At 40.0% G+C, this 21439-nt stretch overlaps 1 protein-coding gene across 2 annotated transcripts; it reads right to left on the minus strand.

Annotated features, from left to right (window-relative positions):
• Positions 1-31: 31 nt before the first annotated feature.
• otud4 (OTU deubiquitinase 4) lies at positions 32-20427 on the minus strand. 2 transcript variants are annotated; one of them, XM_066718426.1, is made up of 22 exons: positions 19932-20425; positions 19608-19691; positions 19462-19512; positions 18940-18986; positions 18004-18076; positions 17593-17674; positions 16861-17011; positions 14659-14728; positions 13526-13628; positions 13144-13208; positions 11305-11405; positions 10952-11061; positions 10211-10394; positions 9263-9392; positions 8731-8854; positions 8272-8327; positions 8090-8185; positions 7805-7976; positions 6691-6954; positions 4909-4949; positions 4395-4632; positions 32-711 (listed from the first exon to the last, which is right to left on the minus strand). In XM_066718426.1, exons 1-22 carry the CDS (start codon positions 20076-20078, stop codon positions 491-493), a joined length of 2610 nt encoding a protein of 869 aa, XP_066574523.1. In that variant the 5' UTR covers positions 20079-20425; the 3' UTR covers positions 32-490. The 2 variants fall into 2 exon arrangements, with proteins under 2 accessions (XP_066574523.1, XP_066574522.1); XM_066718425.1 differs by having other exon boundaries at positions 572-4632; positions 19932-20427.
• Positions 20428-21439: the final 1012 nt, after the last annotated feature.

Here is a 21439-nt window from a genome sequence, read left to right on the forward strand (position 1 = left end):
AAAACTCCAAGTGAAGTAGAATATACATGAACAAAAAAAAAAAAAACTTTATTGAAATCAAGCTACCAACATAATAAACGTTACAATCTCTCATGAACAGTAGTTTCACAGACAAAATGATAAAGCAAACAAAAGCATTATTTATACTAAACAAAAATGGTCATTCTTCAAAAAGGAAACAAAACATTCTACACTACTGTATTTACACATTTTATTTATTGCACAAAATGCTTTCACCCATTACATTTAGGTGTCCTTGAGTATTTTATATTATTTTATACCTGCTTCTAAGTAATTAAGAGGTATTTCCTTAAATACAAAAAGCACACCAAAAACACAGAAACCAAAGTGCACCAAATCAAGATACCATCACCAACAAAAACATTCAAACTGCTTCTGTGGAGTACCAGTACAGTTCGTTTTTTGTTCACTATCAAGTGTCAAATTGATTCTTGCTCAAAGGGATACTTTTGGTTTCTTTGGATAGCAACTAGGCAGTGCCTTGCATACAGTAGTGCCCTGTCTGAAGAGCAGATGGACACCAGGTCTGATACATCCGGTTAGGGTTTGGTAAAACATAATGCCAAAGTATGGTGTGTTGACAACTGGGACCAGGAGAAGTGCTAAAGGAATCAAGGTTCTGCAGAGGAGCCTGCATGCAGGGGGCAGAGACACGTGCAGGGAAGGGAGGTTCTCCCCAGAAGCAAGGACCTACAAGCAACGTGAAAAGCAGCTGGTTAGTCTAGTCTAGCTCTGCCTAGAGAGACTCCTGCACACGCATGTTCAGCTCCTCTGTACAATTCCACATCCATTAAACTATCTACAGGAGGGAGGCAATTGAGGCAGGAGAAATACAGAGCTTTGTCAACATTAAAACAAAACATGGTATCTAAAAATCACTGATTTCTAAGCTGTAATGAATTATGGTTAGATTTCATGGACGTGGATCTGATCTGGAGACCCTCAACTGATCCAGGTATACAATTTTAATTGCAGCCAAAATATGTGCATCTATTCCTTAGTGTAGTTTTTATGCATTCATATACATTTTAGCTGGTTACCTGGGAATTACAATCTGGTACATGCAACATGAATTTTGTAATACATATAAACCCATGTAATTGAACATAAATCTATATGTAACACTGATATTACAGAAATAAAAAAATTCAACCTGGTGCAACATAAAACCCACCCTAAAATTAAGCAAACAGATTATAGCTTTAAAAATTTGCATTCAGTGAGTATACAAATCAAGACGACAAAAAAAAAAAAATCCCAATGCAATGGTTTTGAAAACATTCAGAACTATTATTTCAAATTAAAGCAATTGAGCACAACTTAGAAATAACATTTAGCAGTAGCACATTCAATACTTTTAGGACAATGAAGGCACTTGTGCTTCTTAAAGCATTTTCTTGAATAAGGTCAGAGGTAGTGCTTACAAGTATAATCTATATGCATGCATTGTATTTTTTTCCTTTACAACACCCAAAGTAGAACAATGGTTTAAATAACCTGGGTGTCAAATATTTAAACCTATGAAACTTTAAAAGCATAAAAACCAATTTAGAAAATCATTAAAAAATAAATGTACACAGTCAAACCTATTCAAACATGCAACGATTATGAAACATAACTATACTAGAAAAAAGTTGCCATGAAGTTAGTTAAAAACCAAATAAAAAAATTGCACTTTAGAACTTAAGTTGAGAAGTTAAGAATGGAGATACCTGGTGGTTTCAACAGATTTCCCACACTCACAGCAGGACATTTCACCTCATCCAATAAAGTGAAGTAATAGGAGTAACAGTCCAATGCACAAAATACATTAAGAGATTCAAGGCAAAGTGTATCTGAAGGCATAGAATTCAACCTAACAAATTCAACAGAATTACAAATGCTCACTCAGTGCTTATTTCTTTCCTATTTTCCAACAAATGTACTCTCCCCAATTAAGGGTAGCGTGTAGCAGTTTTCAGACAAGGGTTAATTTGGTCAAATTCAAAGAAAAACAAAGGTTCACTTCCAGAAAATGTAATTCCTTATATTCAATGTTATCCGATAATAGTGTGATATTTGCAATTGATACTGTGCTGTGAGAAATTGAAATAAAATAGAAAAACAATTTAAATCGAGAAAATGGTACTCCTAGGTTGCCAAGGAAAGAGTAAAAACATTCAGTGCTGTAATATAGCTACAGTTCATCAGAACCTCATCCTAAAGTTTTTGTTTGGTTTTTGACAGTGCCACTAAAACGAAGTGTAAACATTATGACCCGTTTCTTCTGTGCTGTATTAGTTTTCAGAATACCCTACATATGAAGCTCTGCAGTCTTGACTTCAATTTGATTATTGTAGCAACATGAAGATCACTGCAAAGATCACCGTTTTGTCCCTAAGTGCCTAATCTTCATTCCAGTAATTCAAACTGAGCCAAAGTAATTTGGTAGATAAGAGAATCACACAAGAAATACACACCAGAAGAGAGAAACTACGCCTTTTCCGCAAGGCCCTCAATGAGGATTGTCAATCAAGAATGACCTTTTGGTACCATTCTAAAGACTGTGCCGGAGAAAACCTAGATTTCTCAAAATCCACAAGAGTGCTGGGTGTCTAAAGTATTCCTGTACAGTAATCACCTTTAATACAATGGTGGCCAACCCTGCAGTTCTTTCATTTAAACCTAGGGAAAGTGTAAAACTTGATCTGTTAAGGAAATGATTAACTAAATTAGGTTAATAGGAGCTCAGTTGGTTTATTCCTGGATTCAAGCAGCCATCAGAAGAAAAAGGGGCATGTCCAAGCCACAACACTAAGGTTCATATCTTTTAGTTAGGTATTTCCACATCATAAGAAATTAAATAAACTTGCTCATTTATTTTGAAATAGCCCAAGGAACCTGCCAAATGATCATTCTACAGCACAACAATAATACCAACAACAAAAGGAAGATGCTCAACCCTTGCTGTACTCGTGGCATCTTCCCCTGGGTCAGCAGTTACCAAAACTTGTTAACACAGCTGCCCAGCAATTTGCAGTATTAAAGTATCGCAGACCATCCCCAACACGAACTACACATTTAACATTTTTATGGCATTTAAAACATGCACCCGTAGAAAGGAAATGAAAAAGTAATTCCAAATACAGAACAACTGAAGCATTTGGAATTTCTAAATAGTTTGGTGAACGTTTTTCATTTGAATTTGAGATCACAGATTGGGTTATGCTACGGAAGTACGCTACGGCACTACGGATTGGTGTCTGGGGACCACTGCTCTGGGTGCCCCCTAGTGTAACCAGCCTCTCGATCGCTAGCCTGCTGATTGTGCCTTCTCCCTCCTCTGCTCCTGCTAGGTGCACCTCTAAAATGGCTACTCTTCTCTCCATGTACACTAGTCTGGTGATCCCACTTCTCTCTATACTTCCTCTCTCCATACTTCCCCTCCCTGTAGTTGTATTCTCGCCCATCATCTGACTCTCTCCACCTGCGAGACCCCCTTCCCTGACCCCTTGATCTAGTCTCCCGAAAGCCCTGCCCGTCGTCAAAGCCTCTCTTCCCCCTGTAGGAGCGGCCATAGTAGGACCTGCCCCTCCTCGGCATGGTATCGCTGATCTCGTATTCCCCCACATCCTCTCCGGGCAGATGTGCGACGCCAGAGGACTTCTCAGTGCCCTGCTCAGACCATTGACTCGCCTCCTCAGTCTCTCTGGGATTCTCGAGTTCCCTGTCGATACCCACTGCCTCATGGACATTGCTAACCCTGATCGCACTTGCCTCATGGCGATTATCTAAACTTAAACTGTTGCCTTCCTTGCAAAGTGGCCTTTGTGCACTCTGTTTCAACCCTGCGGCAGATACCTCTTCAGCCAGAAGCTGTGGAGGTGTTGCCATCTCAGCCCCAGCTCCAGCCCCTACAGTACCATCTCCGAATGTCTCATCCTCGGCAGCCTTTTCTGTGATATCAACCTCTGCGGCAGAGGATTTCAGGGTCATAATCATATTTGGATCGGTATACGGTTCCATGTTAGCCGCTGTGGTGGGCACACTGGAAACCCTTTCACTGAAGCCCAGACTCCCGGTTTTACCCTCCTGGGAATTGGCAGGGTTGATCTGCGGGGGTTCAGCTATGGCAGAGTTTCCACTAGGAAACTGCGGGACTTGGCATCTCAAAGGGATAGGGGAAAAGAGTGGAGTGGGAGCCGTGTAGCCCCCCATGTACTGACTGTGCCCTTGCCCTGGCCATGGCAGCCTCCCTAGGTGTACAACTGGGAGTGGCATACTAGGCTGTTGGACATATTTAGGACCTGGCATGCAGTCAGGTCTGTGAACGGTCTCTGTAGAGGAAGGTCTTGTGCATGGTTGTATGGTGCCATGTGGTAGTTCAAACTGACCCAGAGCTCTCACACCAGCTGGACCAGGGAGGTTATAGCCAGGGTTCTCCTGCATCGGCATGGTGTTGGCTGGGGGGGCAGAGTTCACACGATGGGCGGCAGCAGGAGTCTCTGGGAACCATGGCGGGGTGTAAGAGGCAGGATCCGGCACCTTGGGCTGCATTGCACAGACATTCAGATAAGCCTGGTGCAGGGGGAGGATGTAGGAATGGGGTGGCCACATGGGACAGGTATACGCCTGTTAAAAAAAAAAGTCAACAGAAGTGAAAAAGCAGCAGAATACAACCTTTTATTATATAACAGACGCAGTTAGTTTTCCAAATATCAGGGAACTAAGCCAGTGAATCGTTAACCATCAAAGAGGGGAAAGGAGTTGAAACTGAAGCCATGTATGCAACTTGAATGAAAGTACAAATGCAAAAAATAAACCAAAATACAGCACAAGTAACATTGAAGCGTTACATTCTTATTGATCTTCAAGCTGAACTTTTCACAAAGTAAAATAAAAACCTACCTTTAAACCCAGATTAAAAAAGAATCGCAGGATGCATTTATCTGTTAAAACAAAATGATTTTTCAAATTAGGGATGAAAAGGAATTTAAAAAAATTAAAAAGGATAGCACGCAAGTCCTACTTGCCAACTGTCCATCCCAATGTTCGGAAAACCTTAAGTTATAGCTCAATTATGTTTTTCTTATAACATTTTAAACCTGTATATTCTACACTCACCTAAAGGATTATTAGGAACACCATACTAATACTGTGTTTGACCCCCTTTCGCCTTCAGAACTGCCTTAATTCTACGTGGCATTGATTCAACAAGGTGCTGAAAGCATTCTTTAGAAATGTTGGCCCATATTGATAGGATAGCATCTTGCAGTTGATGGAGATTTGTGGGATGCACATCCAGGGCACGAAGCTCCCGTTCCACCACATCCCAAAGATGCTCTATTGGGTTGAGATCTGGTGACTGTGGGGGCCAGTTTAGTACAGTGAACTCATTGTCATGTTCAAGAAACCAATTTGAAATGATTGGACCTTTGTGACATGGTGCATTATCCTGCTGGAAGTAGCCATCAGAGGATGGGTACATGGTGGTCATAAAGGGATGGACATGGTCAGAAACAATGCTCAGGTAGGCCGTGGCATTTAAAACTATGCCCAATTGGCACTAAGGGGCCTAAAGTGTGCCAAGAAAACATCCCCCACACCATTACACCACCACCACCAGCCTGCACAGTGGTAACAAGGCATGATGGATCCATGTTCTCATTCTGTTTATGCCAAATTCTGACAGAAATCGAGACTCATCAGACCAGGCAACATTTTTCCAGTCTTCAACTGTCCAATTTTGGTGAGCTTGTGCAAATTGTAACCTCTTTTTCCTATTTGTAGTGGAGATGAGTGGTACCCGGTGGGGTCTTCTGCTGTTGTAGCCCATCCGCCTCAAGGTTGTACGTGTTGTGGCTTCACAAATGCTTTGCTGCATACCTCGGTTGTAACGAGTGGTTATTTCAGTCAAAGTTGCTCTTCTATCAGCTTGAATCAGTCGGCCCATTCTCCTCTGACCTCTAGCATCAACAAGGCATTTTCGCCCACAGGACTGCCGCATACTGGATGTTTTTCCCTTTTCACACCATTCTTTGTAAACCCTAGAAATGGTTGTGCGTGAAAATCCCAGTAACTGAGCAGATTGTGAAATACTCAGACCGGCCCGTCTGGCACCAACAACCATGCCACGCTCAAAATTGCTTAAATCACCTTTCTTTCCCATTCAGACATTGAGTTTGGAGTTCAGGAGATTGTCTTGACCAGGACCACACCCCTAAATGCATTGAAGCAACTGCCATGTGATTGGTTGGTTAGATAATTGCATTAATGAGAAATTGAACAGGTGTTCCTAATAATCCTTTAGGTGAGTGTATATCGGTAATGTTACACTTATCTACACTACATTAAATAGATTTGTATCTTTTTGACCAAGGAACCAGGTCATTATTCACAAGGTATTATACATCCTGGGAAACATATCCAGGACAAATAAGAAGTTCACTCTTAACAACTGATCTACATAAAAAGCTGGATCTTAAAAACATTATCTACTCTTAGAATCTCATTATCTTCCCCCCACTTATCACCAACTCGGCTTTCAGACTTTCATGGTGCTTCAGGAGGGATGGAGGAATGAGAGGAGGCATGATTCTACCTATGTATACATGCTGCCCAAACCTTCAGTCATGTCCTTTTATTAATATACATTTCTATGCATTCTAGATATACATGTGGTCACCTCACCTCTGGGAAGATCGTCCCCATTTCTACAATAGGAGTATGATGGTGCTGCAACGATCTCGTCCTTCTCATTCAAAGGGAACCCAGGATACAGAGGGTCCTGGTAGGGGAACTGCATCTGGGGAAAGGGCATCGATGGCTGGCTGACAGGAGGCAGATGGACGGGAGGTGGGGGCATGGGGGAGACATTCACCCGAGCCGGTGAGATGAGCTCTGCCATGGCAGGTGGGGGAGGCACTGATGAAATACCCATCGGAGGCATCACACCTATGGGACATCAAAACAGATCCACTAGAAGATTATCCGAACCGATGGTTGAACTTACCACTCTATTCTCTATTATTGGCAGAATTACAACAGTTAAAATGATGATTCTACCCAAAATTAACTCTTCACTATGGTCCCAGTACAATCTACAACCAATTGGTTCCAAAATGTAGATTCAATAATTACTAAATTTGACCTGGCTAACCAACTACAATATATTACAAAATGGCTATACTCAAATAAACAATCAATCTGTGGATAGAAATTTGAACAGTTTGTACGCAAAGAAATTTCAATTAACGACTTACCTTTCATAAGACCAACTGGTAAACATCATAACTGCTTTAAAAACACTAATCTCCACAACCCCTGACAGCTTGGTGGAAAATTAACAAAATCACTCATTCTACAATGACACCCTGCAAATTCATCCCAATATTGTCTAATCCTAATACCCTGATTAATAAAAACGCCAATAGTCTTCAGCATTTGGAAAAGGAAAGGTATCACACATATATTTGAAAATAACCTCCTTGCATTCAATGATTTGGAACAGAAGTTTGGTATCAGGAAAGAACAATATCTCCAATTAAAAAATGCTATCAAATCAAAAATGTATATAAATCAATAACAATCTACAACCACCCCCACCCCCCTTTTATGGAAAAAAAAAAATTGACAAATTAACCCTCTCCAAGAAACCATTATCAAAATTATATAATCTCTTATCCAAAAATGACTCATCCCTTCCAATTTTCGACCGGGAAAAAGATCTAACAATCCAGATCCACTATATTTCCCAAACTGGAATGTAAAGCCTGATTTTGTCAGCAAAGCAGTGCCTGTGTACCTGCAGGGCAGCTGGTGGCAGTCTCGTATGGTGGTGGATCAGCTGGCAGGGCCGGTGGGGTGAGGCTACTGGGTGGGGTGGCAGTCTGAGGGCCAGCAGAAGCAGGAGGAGATGGGGTAGGTGTGGGGTCTGAGCTAGGTAGTCCTGGGGAGTACAAGGGCTGGACTAGACCCTGGAAAAGTCCAGACAGTAAACAATAATATACTGGAAGGCAGGTTACATTTCCATATGCATTAGAAAAGGTAAATCAGCCATCCAACACTGTGAGAGTCATAGAAAAGCTACCTGCTGGGGAGAGACTGGGTTTTGTACACTTGGCTTCTGCTCAGGGGGAGGAGGTGAAAGCATCTTCTTCTGGCACGATTCCCCAGTGTTTTTAGCCTGAAAATAGTCAAAACAAAACACAGACGTTAAACCCCTTGAAATACACAGGCAGAAAAATATATATTCAGAGTTCAGAAACTTACCAAAGGTTTATTCTTCTCAACTTTCCTGACACATGCATGAGATGGCGTTTTTGATTCTGTATGCAGGAAAAAATAAAGGTCAGTGTTAAACTATTTTAAAATATTGCTACAAGCCAAACAGGTGACATGGATTAATCTGTGTAAACCGCTAGTGTATTTTTTTTCCCACAATAACAAAAAGATGAAGTCTAGCTCAATGGTTTTAAATCATATTTCACAAAGACCCGAATAGATCTTTAAGAAACATTTTTACACAGTATAAAGATGGTGTTACAGGGGAATTACAGAGAAAATACACAAACTAAAAATGTGCATTGTGTAAAGGCTGTAAGGTACCATGGAGAATAACAGTTGTTTTGTTGTGAATGAAATACAGTGCAATATAACCACAATGCCTCCAAGTTGCAGTGTTGTTGCTCGAGTCTGGCTGCACTGGTGTAAAATGTGACAGAGGCTCACCGCTCTCCCTGGGCTGCTCCTGTGCCTCCATCCGTCGTCTGGAGCCCTTTCTGTCACTGGTTTGAGGGTTCACATTCTTCTGGCCCGCACTGGTCTGAGTGGCAGCCAGGCAAACCTTCTGGCTCTGCTCGTTACAAAATGTAAATGGCTGTACTGAATTCCTGCTTTCATGTAATCTTTGCTTTGTTCAGTTATTGTTTTTGGAACCAAAGAAACAATTAAGGCCTTCCAAAAGCCTGGTCTTCTTTTTTTAACCAAACAATCAACAGCCCAGACTGGGACAAAGGTTTCCTGTGCCTCTTTGTATTTTTGGAACCAGTAAATCAAGTGACTCTTACTTTCCATACTATTGGTACTTAAGTCTCAAGCTGCAAATTTGAAAGAAACCAAAACACATCAGCGAAGGGATTAAATCATCAGGAGCCAGTGCTTATACCACATGATCTGCCAGGGATATTTAAAAATAGAACCCCTATTTCCACCACCCACTTAACATGCAATTGTTGTATGCATCCATCTTGAACAGACTTACGCTGAGGGCTGGGAAGTTTTCCTCGTCCTTTTGCAAAATGTCAAACTGAGCCTGAGACTCCTGTTCTGCCTCTTTAGCCATGCGCTCATCTGTCAGGCCTTTAGGACAGGGAAGTCCCAGATCACACTTCCTGCAAAAGCAGCAGTAACTGTCAGTCAGATCACTGGACAGATTAGGGGAGGAGTGCGGTGTGCTCTAGATTTCAGATCAGCTGTCCCAATAGTTTATTTTTTGGTAAACTTTTCCCATCTTGTACATCACAAGCCCTAAAAGGATGCATCACCACTCCCCCCACTGTGAGTCTGTATTGCTCATTTAGAATTTGTAGAAATAGCACCTTTGCATTTAAAATTTAATCTGCAAAAGCCAATCCCGAAGACGGTTTCAGCCTTGTTTTGATTTGCCAATTCAGTTCTCAGGAATGAGACACTTTTGTCCAAGTTCTTCAGATCAGCACAAACTCAGTGTAAGCAAAACTACCACGAGGATTTAACAATGTAAAACTGACAAACATATTCCAAACGCCTAGGTGCACCCTCTTCCCAGGAGTATGAAGATTTACCTCCAGCCCAGTGCATGTACCCAACACCAGTGCATTGAGAAGTTTTATATACCTAAATCTACCCTTAAAAGTATACTGTTTTGGTCTCTTCAAGCCGAAGCCTGACGCAGGTCTGGTATAAGTATATCTGCTTCTCCATAAAGGCACAGATTCGGGGGATCTAGACCGCAACAAGCAAATGGCACGTCAAAGCAGAACCACAAACTTGGGATTTTTTTTACAGTAGCACCTCACTAAACCTTGAGTTTGCAGCTCATTTTATTGAAAGTGGCCCATATCAACCACAGAGGCATAAACCCCAGATCACTAACATCTACAGAACACTCAATTCACAGTTTGATGGTGGGCTTCAAAAGGGAAATGCATAGCAGTGGAGAGGAGCTGACCTGGTGGAGAAGGCTTTGCCTCCTGCTCTGTCTTCTGGAGGGGATTGCTGGGACTGGACTAGGGGCCAGGGTGGCAGCTGCTGCTGAGCTCTGCTTTGACCAGCTGGTTGAATATAGGTGGAAGGTGCCAGTGGAGATTTTGCAGTTGCTTTTGTCAACTTCCTTGTTCCTCGACTGTCTCGGTCTGTTGCAGATAAAGTTGATGAAAACTGTAATGACCCATGTACTATAGTGTTATGTGCTTGTATTAGCATATCTAAAGGGTGTTCTCTTTGATTTTCCATTTATTATGCTTATTAAAAAAAGAAAACTTGTTAGCATACACTGGTTTAATTACATTGCTTTAAAATAATTTGCACAATTGAGTCACTCAGATTTTTGTACTTTGTCGTTTCCTTACACACGTCATTGTTCACAGATCTTCCCTTGATTTCGAGTATATGTGGTTACACAGTGTAATTGTCAGGTCGGAGGTTGGCCCTTATTCTCAGAGAGGAAGTATATGAAATAAATCCATATACTACAGTGTTAATGCTCAAATAAGCATATCTAATACCTCCCATTATCTTCTATGCATGTCTTCAACCTTTTGCTAGACTTTGAGGTAATGGGTCTGTGAAAGGACCTGAAATTGTGATGTTTGGAGAGTTAATATAGCTCTATAGCAGAACACTTATTTTCATCTTCAATGCTCCCATTTTATAATTATATGGAAGGCATATTCCAGAAAGAGTCCCTTACCCGTCCCGTGTCCGTTGACCGTGCTGGCCCTCTTTCCCTTCTCTGCCACGGTGCTCCAGGGCAGGGGCTCCTCTGAGGAAGGCCTGATGTTCCTCAGTGAAATGGAGCGCCTTTGAAAAGTGTGTGTGTGGTGAGGAGGGGTTAAAAGACATCCGACTACTCTACTTAGGTCATCCAGATAATAAATTGATCTATACACAAATACAGAGCTTCTGCATTTAGAGAAGGTTTCTACTAAATACACTATTGCATAACACTCCCACAAACATGTATACAAAATCACTTGTCAAAGAAAGTAAAAAAAAAAAAAAAAATGTAGCCAACAACATTGCTTGTTGATTAATGACACTCACTTTTCTGCAAGTTCTTCCACGAACACCACCACAGGGCCATTGTTGGGCAAAACCTCTTGAATATATGCGTTATAGAATTTACCACTGTGATCCAGGGACACCTGAAACAAGCATGGGTGTCATATTAAACCCACTTGGACAAAGATTCATGCAAACTATAAATAAACCAATATAAGCATGTTGGAACCACTGAATATATTCTGAAATGCAGTATTTCCCCTTAAATAGTTGGATTACTCAGATGTATAGGTTACACAGTGGAGTTCAATGATACGGTGCATTTGACTGGAGCCTCTCACATCAACACACAGCTGCAATTATTTGGAAATGGGGAAGATCATTAAAACCGTTAAATAAATGAACAAGTTTAAAATGTGAAAGTGCAACTTTTACACGGTGGTTTATGCAAGCTTTTAGTTTTCACGTCGTCAATATTATGAGAACAATATTGACGATGTACTGAAAATATTATTTACATTGTGGCTGTATTAACCTTTTAAATGCGCAAATCAATAAAATGATGTTTGTACAATTCACTGATTATTAAACACCTAAAACGAAACGGCACTATATATAGCAGGCGACTTCGCAATGAGTCGTAAATCGTTAATAATAACTGTTTAAGTTAATTGTGGTCTAAAAGTCACACTGGGGAGAAAAAACAACACGTGTAAAACAACTGGAGTAATTATGTTAACAACCAAAACACGAAAAACAAGCCGTGCCTCTCACCTGATAAATGTCCTACTTATTCCTAGCCCGGTCAATTAAAAACAAAACAGATAGTAAAAACCGAAACTTGGTTTTATTGGTTGTTTGTGAGTTTCGACATCAAGCAACCAACACAATGAACGAAACTAGGTCGCGTTTCTGTACGCGAATTTGCAGTTCAGCGCAGATCTGCACACTTCCACCGATCTCATTGGTGCAGCCGCGCACGTCTGCGCAAATCTGCGCCACACGACCGCGACCCTTACACATCTCACCCTAAACCGAGGCTCGGTGCGCAGCCGCAGCTACAGGGTCGCCACTGCGTTTTCTCCCCTTACCTGAGCAAGTCAAGGAAAGCAGCTCCAGATTTCAACCCCATACAAATATGCATCGTCACGTTCTTCACTTTATTTTTGGCATAGGGCCGCGTGTAGTTCAATACATTTCTACTTTATATAGAAAAAAGCAAAATATGCAATACTGTAAATGTGGCGCTATGTAATCCTATACTGATACTCTCGAGTTCAGTGTTCATTTAAAAGCACAGCTGTAGCCTTTTATCTATTATTTCACAGAAAAGTGTTTTAGCAGGAACAGCTTCTAACCATTGCTTGAGTTACTGGTTACAAACATGACAAGGTATGCATTAAACATTTCAACGCTGTTATAAGATTGTACATCAACTTATTGTTTGTAGTATATGGTGGTAATAGGGTGTCCCAAATGCAGAACAAATGTAATATGAATTCAGCAAAAATACATAAAGATTAAAATATATACACTTCAAATAGTTATCAAGAATGTATTGATTTATTTTAAGCTAGTGGGAGAAGTGCTTTACATGATGGAGCATCCTTACCTAACCATTAGTAGCAGGTTGTCACAAACATTACAGGCTTGGAAACACATTATTATCCCAATTTACTAGGTCTCCTTTAAATCATAAAAAGCCTGCTATACGCAATAGTTATAATGATACTTATACAAATACAAAGAAAGTAAACGTACATGTAAATCAAATTGTTAATGTTATCATTTGAAACGTGAGCAAGTTCAAACTGAGTATTACTATAGGACTACATAAAATAATTTAAGATGGACAATTTCCTATCTTTTGTAATTCCCCACCTTGCATTTGTCTCCAATGTGGAATTGCATTCCTGCAGCAATGCAGTAATCCATATTTTGCTGGGCTGAGGAAAGAAACAAAAAACAATACTAGAAAAACAAGTAATTACGCATTTTAATACAGAGGTTACTTGGTTCTAAATCTCAAATTATTAATTTTTCATCCTTTCAGGCTTTTCATGAGAGGAAGTTTCATTTATAAAGTCAAAAATCAAATGCATTGGTTGTAAAATTAGCAAACCAAGAACCCACATTCCTTAAAACAACAAATACATGCTAAATTGCTCCTAATATTTACTTTAATTGTTCAATTATTATTCAGATTATTTTTCACTAGCTTTGATGGTTTTCATTGAAGAAAACCCATAAAGTGAAGCAGTACCTTTTTTAGACCTCTGCCAGACATCATACTCAACATTTCTGAAGAAGGAGGGGTTGAGTGACTTCAGGACTCTCTGGGGCAAGTGGAAACCAGAATGATGTGGCTTTTGAACAGAAAGAACAAAATAAATCACAAAAGGAATACCAACTTAATATTTAACTGCAGCTTGCATAGGTCTTCCAGGGAAGTGCATTTTCTAAGATTTTTGCATTAACGGTGTCACCTACCTAACAGAAGAGTGCAACAAATACACAAAACTCAAACTAAAATTAGGTATTGAACAAAATAGCACATAATATAGATACAGCAAAAGATGTAAGGCAATCAAATATGCTTTTGTCGGTCTTCTTCATGGCAGAAACCCTCAACTATTTACACAAGACAGATTAGATCAAAATCTACATGAAGCTCATATCTATAGGTTATTGATTCCATTCCATTCAGACATTTGATGTAATTAAATACACACATTTGTGGAAGGACACCCATTTATTTTGGAACCATGCACAGCTCCAAAAAAGTCCTGTGATTAATATTTGCAGCTCATAAAACCTGAAATGTATTCAGCTGCTTGTGTCCATCCCTGCAGCACTACAAAGTAACATACCACTGACAAGTTACATTCAGGCTTTCAGAACAGGTGCTATTCCTAAACTATTATAATCTATTATTTGTATACCCAACAGTATTATAGGCATCTTACAGACCTTCCACTTTGATAGTTTACTGTACATTAACACTCAAGTTAATCATTTAATTACAAAGTCCTGAACCATATGATCCAGTACAGTCCCAATCCAGTAAAACGGTCACCCTGAATCAGTGTCTAACTAATAAAAACAGATGTAATGTATTGCTAATTAAGCAATCAAATAGAGAACCACTGTTCTGAAAGGTTTCAGGTTCAAATGATCTAGTCCAAATTACTGTGGCTTACAAAATACCTACTTAATGGATCAAACATGTCTCCAATTCTTCATAAATTGATGACTTTTAAAACCTACTTGGTTGACGCTCTCTAGGACCAACATTTGGAGACCCCTGGCCTAAAGGAATTGGAAATCCGACAAGTAGAAGTTTGGAGTCGCACACTATGCCATTAACAATCAACTTAAGAGACTGTTTTCAATTACCTTGTGAACTTTATCACCTTGAAATGACCTGAATTTGTTCATCTCAGTGATATCATCTTCTCCGTCAGCCCTGTCAATAAAGGGAAGAGAGAATAATAATACACATGATAGAACCAAGTAGTCAGAATTATTCCGAATTTGTCTTCAGTTTGTTCTTTGTCTAAACACACCTCACTTAGCTATGCAATCAAACGCTTCTTGGGGATGCATCGATCTTATGCAAATAAAGTGTAGTTTACCATCTATGCAACTTTATTAGCAAACCATGACAATGAAATCTAGAAAACATAATTAAAGCACACTAGACTGGGGGGGCTTTGAAATCCAGAACAGTGTAATAGTCAGGATGGAACCTGTGCAATCATTAATCATTTGCCACACATTAAAACTTCAATACAATGTGCCTTCAGCAGGCAACCCCTCGTGAAACCAAGTTACAACTGCAAACCCAGAGTAAATTACTCACTCTGAAGCATTTAAACTCCAAGCATTTACTTACCTTAATGTTTGCATATATACAATTAAAAAAGGAACAAAAATGTATGTTGAGAAAAAACAAAACAAATAAAACTGCAGACTGGAACCAATTCAAATCAAACTAGAGAGAAAGCACCAGATCTTATCAGCTGCTATTTATTAACTACCCTTGCATGCACTCATCCCCCATCGTTGCTTATGATGAGAAACACCTGTCTTTTTATCCTGTTATCATGGCAACACAGCTCTCCCAGGTAACCACCAGAAATCCCCTTACTTTCTTAGCAGTGTCCCTTTGGGATTGAGGTAAATTGCTCCACAAAATGATGCAGTTTCTCACACCACTGGCTTCAAAGTAGGACAATTTGACATTGACTTATATAAAAAGATGTATTCCGTTGTTCCTGAAATGCATGAGTTAATACATTTTGTGCACATCTTAGAATGGCAATTGTGGACAATGTTTATAAATACAGTATTCAGCTGTATTTACCCACAGTTACACTGAATTATTTTATTATCCTCCACACTACTGGATAGTAATACAAACCAACACATTATTAGTTTAAACCAGAAAGTTAATCTCTGTTTTAGTTTAAACTAATTGAAACTAAACTTCAAACTAAAACAAAGTGAACATTTCAGTGCATTGTGTGCATAACAAATCACTTCACGAACAGGACCACTACTCAGAGTAAACTTCAAGAACAACTTTCTAACCGGTTATTAGAGTAATCTGTTAACACATTCACAGGGATGAGGTGCAAATGGAACTACAGCACATGATCCATAGATCTGTAAATACATAAGCCAAGAGAGGTGGTTGAAACTGTACAAAGATGTTCGAAGACATTTCTCAAGGGCCAGAGCACTTCTGGATTTTCATTCCGTCTCTTAATTAGTCTAATTTACTAATTATTCACACCACTGAACCAAATTTACCCCTGCACTATGTCTAATGTAGGTTGATAATTTAAAGAGATCTATGAAAGTCAAGGATTGGATTTGAAGAACATTGCTTTGCAAAGCCCTAGTGCAGGGGTTCTCAGCCCTGGGCCTGAGGGCACACCCTCCTGCCCATTAAGGCTTTCAATTATTTAACTGAACTCAATTTTATTATGATTTTAAACCGATTTCAAGTGAAGCATTAAGGGCTGGTTTCACAGACCCAGATTACAACTAGTCTAAAACTAGACAGTCATTTTAGGATGTGTGTAATCCAAGACTAAACCTAATCTAGCTCTGTGAAACCAGTTATATAGAAGACACCTGAATTCTAAGTTTTGTAAAGCCAATGACATAATTGAGCACTCAGTTGGAACAAAACCCAGCAGTACAGCATGGCCCCAGGACCAGGGCAGAGAACAACTGCGTTAGCTCGAATCAAAGCGAAATGCCAATCCATTCCACTGCAAGAGTCTTAAACAGCTGCTTATCGGTTTAAGAAACAACTCCAGCGAGGAGCTGACTGTACCAAAGACCAAGAGGATTTAAAATGAAAAATCAAAACAAAATCTGTTTATTTTATAAGCTAACACAAACATGCTAAATAACAAGGAAGGCAGAAGTCCAGGAGTACTAATTGTACAGACTACAATTCAAAAGAAGGAAGAGACGAGCAGTACTGGAACAATATAAGTGTGTGAACAGGAACAGATCGGAGGCATCAATACCTTGGTTACTCCTCTGCACAAGCACATGTTTATTACACCCCCCTGTTCTTACCAGTAGGCCTCCTCTCCATCTAAATCCGACTCATCACTGTCCTCCCTCTCAGTGAAATCCTCGTCCGTCCCATTAGAGCTCTGCAGACTGGAGGCCAATGTCTCGTGATCCACCCCAAAGACCTTCTCGTAAAGCAGCTCGTACAGAATGGCTAAAAAAAAGAAGACATTAGCTCAGACAATCCACTTTATCAATGGGTTGTGTACTTTGTACCAAACATAATCGAAACATTATGCCATACAACATATTATTAGTCCTGAATTGGTCATTTACGTGAAAGGGAATTGTGTGCATGCATGTGTGTTACATACATATGATGAATCAGTACTAGTTAAGCACTATTTACGCTACATCATCAAAATGTGTCCCAGTGGCCTGTACAGGTACAAGGTACTAATCTATGAAGATCCAACAGAGCAACCAGGCCAGAGACACAGTGTAAGCTGAAATGAAAGTTCGAACAGGAACTCGCTGTAAGGTAAACCGTGATGCACTGTTGGCTGCGGTGCCTAATGAATTTAAAAGCAGTAGATCTCAGTGAAAAAAATCCATATGACTAAGAAAGTAACAAGTTCAAACAGAACAGTTATTGCTTTCATTTCATTGTAGAGCTTGCCGTTTTAGGACAGCCATTTTTGAAGTAATATCCAGTAGACAAGATAATAAGCGAGTAAAAAATAATGCCCACTGTTAAATTAGTTCCTTTGTTTTATAGCCTCAAAGGGCACTTACACTGGCAAAGGGCTGCATCTTGCACAAATTCTTTTGGGTAGATACTGTCATAATGATTCCCATTTAAGAAGCACAGCTGCACCTAATAGAGACACAAATACATAAAAGGTATAAAAACAATAATTAGTTTCTTCCGACTTCATTTTTTATATAAGGAATACCTCTGTATTCTATTTCCACCCACCACTAATATAAAACAGTATGGGGTTATAGGTTATATCAGTGGTTCCCAACCGTGCTGTTTCTTGTTCCAGTCTTTTTGACCTTTCTAACCATTGACATAATGGTAGTTATTTCTTAGCGTTTCTTAACCACAGTTGCAAAAGGCCAGTAGAAGTGATCATGAGATATCTAGAGGAAAGAAGCCCGCTATATCCTATCAACACTATTCTATACAATATTTTACTGTACCTTGTCAGGAAAATTGTTTTCAGTTATATTAACTGGTGGTTTTCCAGGTTCCTGAAAGATAACAAAATCATGCCTGGATAGAAAAGAAACAGATGAAAGGTTAGTATTCAATAACTTCCAGTATTCTGCATTAAGGTTTATTTAAACGTTCAAGAATACTGCTGTTCAGAGTCCATGAAACTAACCACATGTATTCAGATTATAGCCTACATTTGATAAAGTGTAGTTTCACTTAAACCACATTTAAGAAGTGGAAATTACCTTTCACAGACTACTCTTTGAAGTTTTTCGCTGGCATCATACCATAGCTTTTAATGGTTTTATATAGTACAATTTGGTAAGCTATCATGCTGCGATAGTATTTACAGGGCTCATCGGATTAAATGTTCTTTAGAAAGTAGTCGGGAAACTCCATTAAAATATTAAAATGAACTACAAATAATTAACTTAAACTGTAACTCAAAATAAGTGTTCACAGGTTAAATTGAATCAAATACCCCAACAGCCACTAAACTGCTGACTGAAACAGCAACTAAAATACTTGAATTACTCCCTTGGGGAATATCTCTTTTGTGTAACTTTTATTATGTTTACCATTTTAATTTTTACTTGCCATGCAATCTAATTTGTATTTATGCAGCCAGCCTATATTGTGCATTATTGTCCTACTTGTTCGTCTATTCCAGAAACATAATACCAGCCTCCGAGAGGAATATGTGAGGCTGAAAGTAAGGGCAGTAGGTCAGTAGGAGTAGACAGTAGGAAGTAGGTCAGTCTTTAAGTCTGAACTACAGTTTTCAAATGGTCTTCTGTGCTGTGAAACACTGACTCCCGCATCTCAATTCATGCCATTGCTGCTCTAAACCACTAGTAGTTAGCAGAAATCTATAGGTTATATCACCATAACACTGTCTTGATGTATAAAAACCTACTTACTTGTATATGAGAGCCAGAGCACTTATTTCAACCTCTCCAACCCAGTTCTAAAAGGAGAGCAGAAGCAGATCATTGAAACTATTCTACCCATTAATCACCAATCACAAAACAAAATACAACTAAATAATGTCCAAATCCAAATTAGTGTATTATTTCATAAATCAGGATTATCTGAATGCAACCATTTTAAAATGTAAAAACAAAATAAAAATGAAGTTATAATAATTATGATAGATCAACATAAAACATAAAATGTTTGACATGTTAGCTCCAGTAACAAGGTGCAGAAAAGTTCCCTGAGCTGACAGTTGAATTAACTTGGTTTACCGTGTGTGCACAACTTATCTTACCAACTTAACTGCATTATTAAAGAGCAGAAACCAAATGCAAGCCCCCCAATACTCACAGTCATCCTATCAAAATGGCAGTCAAAACGAGAAGAAAAAGGAGTTTGCTTTATTTTGAACATCAGAAGCAGACCCACGAACACTTCCACCCATCAGTCACACTGCATAGTCTTACCTGTGGATTCTCCAGCCTTTGCAAATACTCTTCAAAACTCCCTTCAATGAACTGCAATGCAAACAAATCATTGTACACCTAAATATTGACACAGACAACCGCGGGACAATTGAAACAAACACAGAAAGGCAGGTGGGGGGACTTACCGCTTCATATTTCTGTCTGTTCTCTGCCAAATAATCGACGCAGGTACGCCTCACTTCCAGATGTCGGCTCTGACTCAGTAAAACCTTAAAACGAAACAGAAACAGAAACATGCATGAATGCACACATTAAAATGGGCTGGGGGGGGCTATCTTATGTCCATTCCGCATAAAATGGATCATATTTAGCAACGCAGCTGCAGAGTTGCGTGCACTGCGACCAGATCACTATCGCATGCGCACACGTGGTCTGCTCTCAATGTGGGTTTCACTCGCGTCTCACCAAACGCTTAAAAACACACCTAGGAAATATTAGCACTGACTTACCTGCTCGGCCACCGCTCGGAACAAGCAGGACCCGTCTTTGGCGATCTTCTTTCGGCACAGCCCCAGAGCCTGCAGGTATTCATCCATGAACTTTTCGGCGTTGCTGCTGCTGCGCTGCTCGTCTTGTTGTGGTGTCCTCCCTGCCATTTTGGTCGCCCTGGTGTTTTTTCTCCCCCCTGGCAGCAGCTCACACGGCGGTTTACACGGTGCGACGGGCAATCCAGGAAATCTTCATGCCCTTAAAACGAGTTTGTTTCGCTTTTCAAACACAAACGCGGGCGCACAGACTTCTGCGCGCGTCTGCATCGCGGTACTTCCCCGCACCTTAATGGTAAACCTGTTCCAATCTGCGCAATAACTTCTACTATATAATATTGATATCCCGCAGCCCCGGCGTCTGAGCCCGGCTCTCACTTTCCCTCATGATTTGCCTTGTTTGGTAGGTTTGTGCGGGATTTGACAGTTTATTTGCGGGTGCGATTGCCGCGGTGGCTGCTGGGGGTTGTAGTACCACCAAGTTATAGAACACACGAGAACTCCATTTCCCAGAACACACCGCGGCTGAAACTTCTTTAATAAAACTATTTGTCGAGCCTTGATTCTATAATAATTTCGGAGAGTGCACAGTTTATTGAGACACGTGTGCTGGAAAATATTATGATTAGATATTCTATGTATCCTGTAGCAGATACCACCATATTGTTTGGTGGTGTTATCCGATCCATCGCATGTTTATTGGCAGTACCTTTAAGTTTCGGGTGGGTTTGAAAACGTTTAGAAAACTGCCTGTTTTTCCGTTAGCTAAGCTTTGTCCATTATCATGTTATAAAGGTCGATAAAAAATCGTCTTATTGCTAAAGCATTGTCTAAACTTTCGCCAGGCTATTGCAATAATATTATCAGAGCCGGTGACGTCTTTGTTTTTATGCACACACAAGTCACTGTAGCATTTGCTTCATTGACCTTACAAATGTGTAAATTAATTTCAAATTAAGAAGTTACCTATCACAGAAACATATAGTATTAACTTGATTGTTTTAAGGGTGTGTGTACTGGAGGTAAGACCTCTCGTTTGTTTTGACTGGACAACAGGTCATGTGAGTTCTCGCCCTGTGTAAGGACTAGATGGCGCTCCAGGCTTGCAATATATTTCTGTTTATGCATTTACGAAATGCAATTATACACCCCTTCTGAAAAGTTGCTTGGTTCAATTAAGTAATTGAGGGCTCGGTTGGAACAAAACCCAGCAGGGTAAGGGGTCCCCCAGGCCCAGGTTTGGGAACCACTGATGTAGGGCATTTGAGGAGCTATGTCCTACAATAATCAGAGATATCTTTAGGGCTTTTAGAGCAGGGATATCTTACGCAGCTCCTGGGGAGGCATCAGTTTCTGCTTGATTTTGTGCCAACCCAGCTCTGAGCTACTTAATTGGTTGAATGGTATAGTTAACTGGGTGATTAAATCTCTAGGCTTCAGAAGATCCTGTGGCTACTATATCTTGAGTCAAC

Source organism: Amia ocellicauda, chromosome 12 (assembly GCF_036373705.1).
Source record: "Amia ocellicauda isolate fAmiCal2 chromosome 12, fAmiCal2.hap1, whole genome shotgun sequence".
NCBI lineage: Eukaryota > Metazoa > Chordata > Actinopteri > Amiiformes > Amiidae > Amia > Amia ocellicauda.